Source organism: Acomys minous (genome assembly GCF_964271855.1).
Source record: "Acomys minous genome assembly, chromosome: 16".
NCBI lineage: Eukaryota > Metazoa > Chordata > Mammalia > Rodentia > Muridae > Acomys > Acomys minous.
The window spans coordinates 40,063,584-40,075,853 of NC_140498.1; the positions used below are offsets into that span (position 1 = coordinate 40,063,584).

Sequence of the window (12,270 nt, forward strand, 5' to 3'; positions counted from 1 at the left end):
CGCCTTTAATCCAAGCACCGGGGAGACAGAGAAGGCAGATCTCTGAGTTCGAGGCCAGTCTGGTCTACAGAGCGAGTCCAGGACAGCCAGGGCTACACAGAGAAACCTGCTTTGAAAAACAAAACAGAGCCAGGTATGGTGGCACACTCCTGTAATCCCAGCACTTGAGAAGCAGAGGCAGGAGGATCACTGTGAGTTCAAGGCCAGCCTGGTCTACAAAGTGAATCTAGGACAGCCAAGGCTACACAGAGAAACCCTGTCTCGAAAAACCCAAAAAAGCTGAGTGTGGTGGAGCACACCTATAACCCTAGCACTCAGGAGGCAGAATCAAGAGGACTGGAAATTCAAGGCCAATCTGGGTTATGTAGTAAGACAAATAATTTAAAAAATAAGAACATGTAAGGAAACAACTAAGTGCTTGCCCAGCAGGCACAAAGATTTCCTCAGTACTGGCGAAAACAAAATTCTAAAATAACAACAAAAAGCACTAAAGAAGCTGAAGCAGGGGTCTGGAGAGAGACCAGAGGCTGAGTGTTTGTCGTTCTAGCAGAAGGCGCAAGCTTGGGTCCTAGGTGTCCACATCATACGCCTACCCAGAGGATCCAATGCCGCTGGCCTCTGAGGACCTCTCAAAGGCATGTGAGAACGCCCCGTATCACTGCCCATAGGGACAAGTAAAACCACAGCAGACAGCACCAAAGACAAGCAAATTCCAGGGGATGAGGGTGGCTCAGGAAACATTCTCACGTTTGTTTTTAAGACTTATTTTCTGTGTATGCGTGTATGTATCTGTTTGTAGCCATGTACATGTGAGTACAGGTACTCATGGAGGCCAAAAGAGGGTGTTGGATCCCCAGGAACTGAAAGTACAGGCGGTTATGGACCTCCTGACATGGACAATGGGATCTGAGCTCTGGTCCTTTTTCAGAGTACTATGCTTTCTTATTGTTTTTTAAAATTATCTGTAGGCCCCGTTAGCAATCAGTCAAGACACAGACATTTGTTATATTTTAAAATAGCCTTAGTTAACCTGGGGCAGGGCAGATATCAATCCTCTAAACTACTTCCCATAGTGGGACAGGCATGGGATCAATTCCATGTCATTTGTTTTTAATAGCTTTTATCAAGTTACCTCCCATCCATAATCCCAAATACTTGTTAATGTTTTTCATCTGGGCCGGATTCTCCACCCATGCCGCCAGCCATGTGCTTTTTCTTCAGCTAACCCATGGCAGCCTTCCTCTCTTCCCTTCAGGTCTCTCTCCTTTTTTCTCCTCGTGGCTGTCCTTTCTTCTTCCCAGAATTCCTCTCTCTCCTAGCCCCACCTATCTCCTCTGCCCTGCCCAGATGAGATAGCTTTTTATTAAGCAAAAGGTGGGTCACACGGACAGCAAACAGTAATTAACATCAAAATACATCAGACCATCCCCCAACACCTTCCTGCCCACTGGAGAGCCTGAGACCATCTCACCTACTCTAAGAGTCCTCAGCTCACCTGGACATCTTCACACTAGCTTACTCTTGCCAAAGGCCTCTGCAGCCGCCACAGTGCTTCTGCCCACCTCTTTGCAGCTGCTGCTCCAGGTCACTTGGCCTCAAAGACTACATCCATATTCTGTGCGCCATCTCTGGAGTCCTGCCAGCTGCTGAGCATGCTACCCTTCCACTCTCCTTCACTGGAGCAGGGAGTATCGCGCCACTCACCGGGTCCAGGAGCTCATCATCCAGCTCCACGTGGTTCATCTGTCCAATTCGGAAAAATGCAGAACGAGACTGAAAACAGAAGAGAAACACACCATTGGGGGCACCAGGTGAGGGAAGTAGAGCACTGCTCCTTCTCATCCCCACCCTCACTCACATCCTGTCCTCCTTGGAGGCTGGAATCCAGGTCTGCTCCTGACATGCACAGCCTGCCCCAGAGATGCCTAGCATGGGACAGAAAGCACAGCTTTCCTCACCCTGGTACACGGCCTGTCTGCTCCACATGAGGAAGCAGGACCACACACCAGGGCCAAGGGCTGCAGGATGTCGCCAAGCAAGCCAGTGTCCACTGACAGGAAGCTCTGGTTCCTCCCCGGCCTACCACCTGCTCTAAGCATGCTACTGCAGCCCTCTCCAGCAGAGCGCTGGAACAGAGTTGGGTGGGTATGAGGGGTGGAAGTCCTTGCACATCAGGTGTGGAGCAGCCAGCAGCCTTTCTTAGGACTTGTCTCTGATTGTGAGCCTCCCAACCTAGATAAATGCACACCTGTCCATAAGGGGGAGGCAGACAAGTTGGGGTGGGTGGGGGTGGCACTTGTGCCCAGTTTCCAATATTTCCAGGGTGTTTATAAAGTTGCTGAGGCTGGCTACATGGGAAGGCCAACTTATGAGCTAAGCAAGATCCACGTGGCCCTCTGTTCACTGTGATAGACACCAGGGTAGCTGTGATGAAAACCAAGCGTGGAGCCAGAAGGAGCTCCAAGGCTAGCCCAGCAGCTCGTGGACTGGAACTGCCCTGGAGCTATCTTCCTGACCTGAAGCAGCCGCAGTGCCAGCTTCACAGTCTCCGTTGGCCTTGCTGATCCCACAACCCTTATCAAGGTTCATTCAATCTCCCAAGCATTTACCTTTATTAGTATTGATTTTTCGAGACAAGACTTCTCTGTGTAGCCCTGGCTGTCCTGAAACTCACTCTGTAGACCAGGCTGGCCTTGAACTCAGAGATCCACCTGCCTCTGCCTCCCAAGTGCTGGGATTAAAGGCGTGCACTACCACATCTGGAGCTACATTTATTTTTTTAAGATTTATTTTTAAATTACGTGTGTTTGTGTATGTGTCTGTATATAGATATGTGCACGTGAATGGAGGTGAGGCCACAAATGTTGGGTCCCTGCAGCTGGAGCTGTGAGCAGCCTGATACGGGTGCTGTGAGCTGAACCTGGGTCCTCTGCTGGAGCAGCACGTGCTCTCAGCTGCTGAGCCAACTCTCCAGCCACAGCACTTGTCATGAACACAAAATGTAGTGGGTGCACGAGGACAGCCCAGCTGGGGGAGACAGCCAATGCCTGGGACTCAGTCCCCTCTCAGCCCATCCACCATTCCAGTTGAGAACCACAACTACAACAGCAGGCAGGGAAACCAGAGTCAACAACGAAGCTTCTGAGCTAGGTGGTGATGCTCGCCTTTAATCCCAGCACTCAGGGGGCAGAGGCAGGCGATCAATGTGAGTTTGAGGACAGCCTGGTCTGCAGAGTGAGTTCCAGGACAGACAGAGCTACACAGAGAAACTCTGTCTTGGGGTGGGGTGGCGGTGGGGAGAAAGAGGCTTCTGGACCTAAAGGCCCCAAAATGCAGGAGGAGGGCCCTGCCTCCTTGGACAGTTCATCCCTACACTGTGTCCCAACAAGCTTTGGGAACTTGCTCTTCAGCTCACAGCTATTCAATGTTCCAGTTCACCTGCATGCATCCAGCCCAGAAACACTAGAACCACTCGCAGAGGCTCCAAAGGCTCCTGACACCCAGCATCCTCACGTTCCTGCTTCTTACAGGCACCATGACCTGGAGCTGCAGACAGGTGGACTACTTCCACATTTACCCCCAAACACAAGGAAGAAGTGCCTCCTCCCCTGGAACTGCAGGACCTGACATAAGTCTGGCCCTCTCTAGAGGTACAGCAGCCTGAGACCCAGAGACATCCCATAGCTGTCTGTATGTTTACCAGAGCCAGTCATAAGCTAACTCCTACATTACTGACCAGCTCCTATGGCTGTTGTACCAGAACCAAGGGATGGGGGTGGGGGGAAGGGGAGGCTAAAAACAACAGAATGTTCTCTCAGAGTGCTGGAGGAAAGAAAATTCAGGTATGGCAGGGCCTTACTCCCCACAGGGGCTCCAGGGGAGTCCTCCTACCCAGTGGGATCTTGATAGCTCTGGCCTCTGCCAGCCCCAACAGGGCCTCTCCCAGGATGACTTCATCTTAACTAATTAGACTTGCAAAGACTGTTTCCATATGAGGTCCCACTCATAAATACCAGGGTTAGAATGTGGACATATCTTTGGGAGGAAGCAGTATTTATACCATAATTTTTTTTTGTTTGCTTTTTCTTTGTTTTGTTTTTTTCTTTCGAGAAAGGATCTCTCTGCATAGCCCTGGCTCTCCTGGAACTCACTCTGTAGACCAGGCTGGCCTCAAACTCACAGAGCTCCACCTGCCTCTGCCTCCCACGTGCTGGGATTAAAGAACTCACTCTTTAGACCAGGCTGGCCTCAAACTCAGAGCTCCACCTGCCTCTGCCTCCCACGTGCTGGGATTAAAGAAAGGTGTGCACCATCACTGCATGGCTACACCATAATGTTTATGGGATTTCCAGGGTAGGGTTCACATCACAACCATAGGGGGACCAACCATTTTGTGTTGGGACTAACTGCTGAACCCTGGAAAAAGGTAGGCATGCTACAAACCTTATCGGCCACTGTGCTGGCCCAGAAGGGAAGCTGCTGCGCACAAGTGAGCTCTACTCAAGAGGAGTTTCAAGGCTGTCACAGTCTCCCAGTCAATCTGTATACAGAGATGATGTGCCAGGCAGTGTGCCAGGCCTGAGCCCATAGGACTCTTGGAGCGTCACCCACCATGAACTCTGTTCATTGCCTCTGGGAAATTCCCCTAAGTGCTGAGTGACCAGGTAGAAAACATGACAATGGAATAGGGACTGAGAGGCATAGCTGAGAAAAGGGTAGGTGGCCAGGCTGTGCCATAGATGAGCTACACAAGACAAAAGCCATCGACAATTTTTTCACTGTACCACAGGTACCCAGGGTCAGACCTGCAAGGCCTAAGAAAATGAAATCTCAACAGTCTGAGAGGATGATGGGAGAGGTGCTGGCTATGGATCACATGACAGTATTTGCTTTCACAGTGTCCTTGGCCCCAGACTTGGTGAGCAGTGGCCCACATTCATGAGAAAGCAAGAGCAAGCAGGACCCACAATCAGGTGAAGGCTAACAGGGCAGTGTGTGACTGCAGTGGGCACAGGTGTTGGCGGGGAAGGAGCTGCAGAGGGCTCAGTTGTGACTGAGAAAATAGCACAAGGGAGGCTCCTGTGGGCACAGCCGCACGGCACAGCTGGCTAGCTCGATGTCTAGTGCTGAGCTACAATTACTCAACATCCCACCCTAAAAGGAACTTGCTGAGAACACAGGCCTGCTCAGCACTAGTTTTGTAACTTCTGAGAATTTATAATTACTTCAAAGTTACATAAAACAAAAATTCCCACATACCAACGGACTGAAAAGATAACTTTCAAAACATAACATAATACAAATCATAGCATTTGAGAATAACTGACAGGCAGAAAAGAGAAAATTACAAACAAAAAGGTGACAAGAGTTAAGGCTCAGAGCCCCGTCTCTGACCCACACAAAGAGGTGCTCAAGACTCCAATGAGATGCTTCTGTTTATCTACAGGGGGACAGAGAATAGGAGCTGAAGAAAGCCTCTGTGGGGAAGAGAGCGTGGGTTTGAGGGCCTGAGACCAGATCTCTGTGCTCATGGGGCAAGCTGGGCATGGCTACCTGTGTGCATATGGAGACAACAGGACCGCCGGGCTCGCTGGCGGCCAGTCTAGCTTCAGGTTCAGTGGGCGACTCTGTGTTAAGGGAATACGCAGTGCAAAGCAGAACACCCAGTGTCTTCCTCTGGCCTCTGCATTGTGTACATGAGTTCAACTTCCAGCATTGCATAAGCCAGGCATGCTGGTATAAGTCTGCAATCCCAACACTCAAGAGGTGGAAAAGGGGAATCAAAAGCTCAAGGTCAGGGCTGGAGGGATGGCTCAGTGGTTAAGAATACTGGCTACAGAGCCGGACGGTGGTGGCATGCACCTTTAATCCCAGCACTCAGGAGGCAAGCGGATCCCTGTGAGTTCGAGGCCAGCCTGGTCTACAATGTGAGACTAGGACAGCCAAGGCTACACAGACAAACCCTGTCTCGAGAAACAAAAACAAAATAACAACAACAACAAATTTCCAAGAATTGGCTACAAAACAACAAAACAACCAAAAACCCACTGGCTGCTCTTCCAGAGGACTGGAGTTTGATCTCCAGCAACAACAAAGTGGCTCATACCATCTATAACTCTAGTGTCAGGGGATCCGACACCCTCTTCTGGCTTCTGCCCGTATTAGGCATGCATGTGGTGCAAACACACACGTGCAGCCAGCATGGTCTACATAGTGTGCTCCAGGCCAGTCAGAGCTGTGCTGATATCCTGTCTCTGCTCCTTCCCCAGAGCCAAAAAGCTCAAGGCCATCCTCAGCTACAAAGCTATTTGAGGTCGATCTCCACAGTATGGTTACGTAAACCCATAAGGACAGAAAATAAGATGACTGAAGGAGGAAGAAAGGGAGAAAACTCTGGGTCCAGTTTCAGTTTCACAAGATCAAGAAGTTTCTAGAGACTGACTGCCCAACATCAAGAATATACAGATGGGGGCTGGAGAGATGGCTCAGAGGTTAAGAGCACCGTCTGCTCTTTCAGAGGTCCTGAGTTCAATTCCCAGCAACCACATGGTAGCTCACAACCATCTGTAATGGGATCTGATGCCCTCTTCTGGTGTGCAGGCATACGTGAAGATAGAGTATTCATGTACATAAAATAAATAAATATTAAAAAAAAAAAAAAGAATATACAGATGGAGGCCAGGCGGTGATGGCGCACGCCTGTAATCCCAGCACTCGGGAGACAGAGGCAGGTGGATTGCTATGAATTCAAGGCCAGCCTGGTCTACAAAGCAAGTCCAGGACAGCCAAGGCTACACAGAGAAACCCTGTCTCCAAAAAACCAAAAACCAAAAAATAAAATAAAATAAAGAAAAGAAAGTTAAAAGGAGTGGACATGGCAGAGTAGCTGTTTAGTGCACAAGAAGTGTGGGCTGCAGTCTCCATTATGGGGTGAGAGGGTGAACAGTGTGCTCCTCCTACTAATGCGCGCGCGCACATACACACACACACACACACACACACACACACACACACACACACACACACTTTATTTGAGAAATGAGGACAAAAGCTGAATTCTGCCATCCTCCAGGTCCAAGTGGCAGCAGCAACCTCCAGTTCCGGTGGAACCTGCTGGAAAACAGCACTTCCACACGCGGGGACACTCTAGTCTTCTATCTGTAACTTTCTTTTGAGACAGGTTCTCTCTACATAGCCTTGGCTAACCTGACACTCATTATGTAGACCAAGCTGGCCTCAAACTTAGAAATCAGCCCGCCTCTGCTCTCTGAGTGCTGGATTAAAGGCGTGCACCACCACATACAGCCTTTTTTTTTTTTTAAGTTGTGTTCCTACCTCCATGAGCCGCTGCCATGTGCCAGGCAAGTTCCATGCTAAACACCAAAGAAACCCAGACTGATGAGCAGGGATATCAACTGTGACAAAGGTGACAGAAAAATGGAGAAGAGAGACCTGCTTTAGATGCAGTAGCCAGAAGGTCTACAACAAGCAAAGCAGCCCAGGAGAGGGCGGAGTGGGCCCTAGGGAACAGGCCTGGGCAGATCTGGTCCTGTCTGGCTGCCTGGAGGCTGCCAGGACCCTGTTCAACTCTCTACACTCTGTGGGCCTGGGGCTTAGATGAGAGAGGAGGAGAAATTCCTAAGACTGAGAGCCAACAGCTCTCACCAGCAGACAGCAGGGCCACAGGGCCACTGGGACAATTAGGACAGGACCCTCCCTTGAACCTCTCCAATAGCCATAGGGCTCCAGTCTTCCCCAGCAGCACCTTCAGGTTATGATCTGTGCTGTCAAGTTACCAGGGCAGGACACAGTCCCACACTCACCTGAAGTCCCTTCTCTGCCGAGGAAGGAGGTGTCTCTGGTGGCAATTCTCAAAAATGGGCCTGTAAGAGTGCCCTGCATTTGAAAAGACTGCAAACATATGCTGCCACCTCACCACCACTTGGTCTAGGATCAAACAGCCTCACAGACTACTCTACTTCCCATTGGCCACACATGACCATGACTTGCAGGCTGATCTCACTCTCTCCCTGTTCTATTATCACCCCACACCTAAGAAAAGGACCAAAGCCTTGGCCTCCAGGTAGTGCTGCAGGGCCTGAGCTGTAAACAGGGCCAAGCCTGTCCTGCCTATAGCAGCCACGCATTGCTTGGCTAGCTTCTGCCTGGCTGAGGTGGCAACAATGCCACCACCCAAACCCAGAGGGTCAGGAGGTAGCCAGGCTAATGAGCTTAAGTTCAGTGTCCAAAGTCACCTCACTGTGTCCCCCTTTTTTTCCCCAAATGGTCCTGACTCCAGAGTGGCTCACAAGGAGTCCTGCAGCAGTACCAGGGCAAAGCAATGCCTAGCCATGGGCCTGCTGATGGTCCAGAACAGACTTTCCCTGAGAAGTCATTCAGCTGAAGAGGGGCCATAGCCAAATGCCAAGTGCCAAGATGAGTTTCTTTTGGTTTGATAGGGTTGTTTGTTTGGAGACAGGGTCTCACCTAGTTCAACTTCCAATCCTCCTGCCCTCAAGACTTGCATGCTGGGGCTATAGGTATTTGCCACCACACCCAGTTTCAGGTGGTGCTGGAGACGGAAGCCAAACTTCACTGAGGCTGGGCAAGCACTGCCTCCAGACTTGCTCTTAATGACTAGTACCTACCGAGAGCCTGTTTTCTAACTGGCTTGCTCAGTGTTACATATTCATTAACTTTTTACAGATGAGAAAACTGGCACAAGCAGGCCTCAGATCTGCCTGAAATTCTGGCTGGTCTGGTGCATGGTGCAGAGGGTTCCCAAGCTGTAGCCCGTGCCTAGTCACGCCGCTTAACAAGGCAAGGATCCCTTAGAGCTAGAGTCCCTGGCTTCCTGCGTGCCTCTCCTAGAGCTCAGCCTAACCCAAAGTCAACTCATGTGCCCGCGCAGGGCTTCTACAGCCCACCCCACATTCCAAACACGGACTCTCTTTGTCGCATTGCTCTGGTTGTCTGTAGACTTTGCACTATTAACATATTGCACCGATACCTATAGGGCTCCTCACACAAAGCAGCCAGGTGCTGGGCCTACTCCCAGAGGGGAAGGAAGCTGTCTTCTTCTTATTATTATTTATTTATTTATTTATTTATTTATTATTTATACAGTACTCTGCACGCATGTGAGCCGACAGGCCAGAAGAGGGCAATAAATCTCATTATAGATGTTTGTGAGCCACTATGTGGGTGCTGGGAATTGAACTCAGGACCTCTGGAAGAACAGCCAGTGCTCTTAACCTCTGAACCATCTCTCCAGCCCAGGAAGCTGTCTTAAGCACCTCCGTGACCTGTACAGAGACCTGGGAACCTACAATGGGGCAGGTGCACAATTTAAGTTGTTTAACAGCAACCAATCAATTGTATTATCTGCAGATTTAAAAGCTATAGTGCTATCTAGGGGAAATGATCAACTCATTCTTTACTCTAGATCTATTTGTAAAGAAAAGCAAAAACAAAAACAAAACCCACAACCACTCAATTCAAACTCAACTTCAGTCAGTCTCCAAACTCTTTTCCTCTCTTAAAGAGTTTCCAACTTAAGGTTACTTTCTTTTTATTGAGAAATATGTGTGCGTGCATGCATTGCATGCATTTGTGTTACACAGGTGGAGGCCAGGAGAGGGTGCTCAGACGCCCTGGAGGTAGCTGAGGACCTGGGTGCTGGGACCCGAACTTTGCATCTTCTGTAAGAGCAGGTAAGTACTCTTAACCACTGAGCCACCTCTCCAGCCCACCAGAAACACCCTAAGAAGTTCTGACACCGCCCTACCACTCCGCTCCTGTGGTCCATTCAGATCACTGCGACAGATCTGATTCGAGGGTGGATGCTGCTTCTAAGGGAGCTGAGCTGCTTCCCCGCAAAGAGAAATTGACTTTGACTTTCACTGTCTCATGTGCTTTCAAGGGTCTAGGAAAACCTGAATGTAGCCTCTAAAATGGCAGGCATCGTTGTTAGACAACTCTAAAATCAGCAGGTGAGGGGGTAAAGGGTGAGTATGAAACATACTAACACCAAGGAATTCACATAAATAACTGACTCAAAATTAATACGATGCACACAGGCAAGAGAACCAAAGGCATGCAAGCAAGCAAGCAAACCTGTATCTTTCTAACATTAAACACGTAAAGGCACAAACTGTGTTTTGAGTGTTGAGCATATTCTGGCCTCTGACTTGTTGCTTATTACGGCTGGCTGCACATTCCAAATTCATCTAGGTAGTAAGAGGATATGAGTGGAAATATTTGTCATTGCCATTATGTCCCACACGTCTGGGATTGCTCCTGTGAGATGAGACAGACATTTTCACTGAAAGCGCAATTCTGCCCTTTAAACCGTGAAAACTATGCGGCGTGTAGTCCAGGCCTTACAAGTTCTTGGGAAAACGAGGCAGGTTCATGAATCCACGGCCAACCAGGGTCTCACTGTGAGACCCTATCTTGAAACGCCAAGGGCTGGGGGAGCGTATCGGAGCATGTGTAAACTCTGGGCTCGACCCTCATCACGAAAAGTAAAACTAAAATAACAACAACAACAACAACAAAAAGGTGAAAGTCCTAGAATCTCCCTCCTGCTGAAAAGCTGGTGACAATTAATGGTTGCTGGAGGAGAGGGTATCACTTCCTCTAATGGTGTAGCCACTAGGGGACTAGATGGGAAGAGGGTCAAAGGGAAAGAAAGGAAGGTTATGGGTGCGAAACTATCAAAAATAAAAGTCTTCCGGGATTCAAAAAAAATAATAATAGAGGAGAACGCTGTGGCCTTCCCCTGGGTCCCTCGGGCGCAGTGAAGACCCGCGCAGCGAACCCGGCGGCCGCACCTCCGGCCCCGCGGGCCTCACCTGGCGCGCGGCGGGCCCGGCTCCGTTCAGCAGCGGCGTCTCCTCGTCAGGCTGCCCGGTCCTTCGAAGCAGCGGCGCCGCCTCCTCATCATCGCGGTCTCGGCCGGACCAAGACACCTTCTTGGAGACGTTGGCCATGGCCCACTAAGGACCAAACTCAACAAGAACAGCCGGACGCCCGGCAGCGTTCCCGTGACGCGCGCCCGGGACTCACGTGACTCACCACCGGTGCCCACGTGACCGACGATGGCGGCCGGCGAGGTCTGTGTTCGCGGGGTCTCCTGGGAGTTGTGGTTCACTGGTCTTTGCAGCCCAGGCTAGAAGCCTAGATCGCTTCTTTTTTTTTTTTTTTTTTTTTTTTTTTGCTTTTTTGTTTTTTCCAGACAGAGTTTCTCTATGTAGACATGGCTGTCCTGGACTCATTTTTTAGACTAGGCTGGCCTCGTACTCACAGAGATCCGCTAGCCTCTGCCTCCCGGAGTTCTGGGATTAGAGGCGTGAGCCACCACGCCCCTAGAAACCTAGATTTCAAGACTGGTAGCAGTCAGTGTCTTCACTGAAGGCAGTGACCCAGACTCCAGTGAAGAACTAGCCAGAGATGCACACCCATTCCCCCAAGAGAAGATGATGTGGAGGGAAAGAAAGAAAGAAACTAGCTGTGAGGGTTCTGAAATCGTCCCTCTCAACTAAGCTAGCTTGGTTGTGCTATGCCCACAGTGCTATGGCCCCTGTGCTATGCCCCCGAAGGACAGATGCACTGCTACAATTCCAGGAAAGGTGTGGTGACCCTGACTATGGAGGGACTATGACAACGCATGGATGTGGTGTTAACTAGCCATAGGCTGCTTTAGGCAATAGTATTTTAGCAAGGTTAAGTTTGCCAAGTGTAGTTTTAGTGTCCGCATCACATCAACAAGGTTGTTCATAGATGTATCCTGAATTAGGGACAAGGATTGGGATTTGATACTGTAACTTCAGGGACTCAAAACTAATAGTGATCGTCATGGGTGGCACTGTACAGAGAAAGAAGGAAAATGGTGCCGTGTGAACTTCTGAGCAGTGTCGTGGCAGTTGCTTTGTGAAAGACAGAAGAAAGTGTTCACTTAATGAAGGAAATGGGTCACGTGAAAGCTACATTAACAGTAATATTGGAAAGGTTGGGGTTAATGTGGGCAACATAGGAGGAAGGACATTCCTATAAAAATAATTAAAATGTGATTCACACTTTCAGTGGTAACAAAAATCATGTATAAGAGAGTTAACAAGGATCTATGTGTGTACATACATGTATGTTCTATTATGTTGCAACTTTTTAGGTTTGAAATTTTCAAATCATGTAAAAAAAACATTTAATTAAAAGAAAAAAAGAAAAATTCCAAATCAAGAAAGTTTTAAATTTGTAACTATTTTCTCC

General features: G+C 49.3%; 1 protein-coding gene across 1 annotated transcript in view; it reads right to left on the bottom strand.

The window, feature by feature from the left end:
• The window catches only part of CLCN7 (chloride voltage-gated channel 7), a 28,486-nt gene extending 17,402 nt beyond the window's left edge, over positions 1 to 11,084 (bottom strand). The window contains exons 1-2 of the mRNA XM_084764191.1: positions 10,857 to 11,084; positions 1,705 to 1,773 (exon numbers count right to left, since the gene is read on the bottom strand). Of these exons, the coding sequence (XP_084620317.1) occupies positions 1,705 to 1,773; positions 10,857 to 10,994 (207 nt within the window). The 5' untranslated portion in view covers positions 10,995 to 11,084. The remainder of the gene's footprint in view (positions 1 to 1,704; positions 1,774 to 10,856) is intronic.
• Positions 11,085 to 12,270: the final 1,186 nt, after the last annotated feature.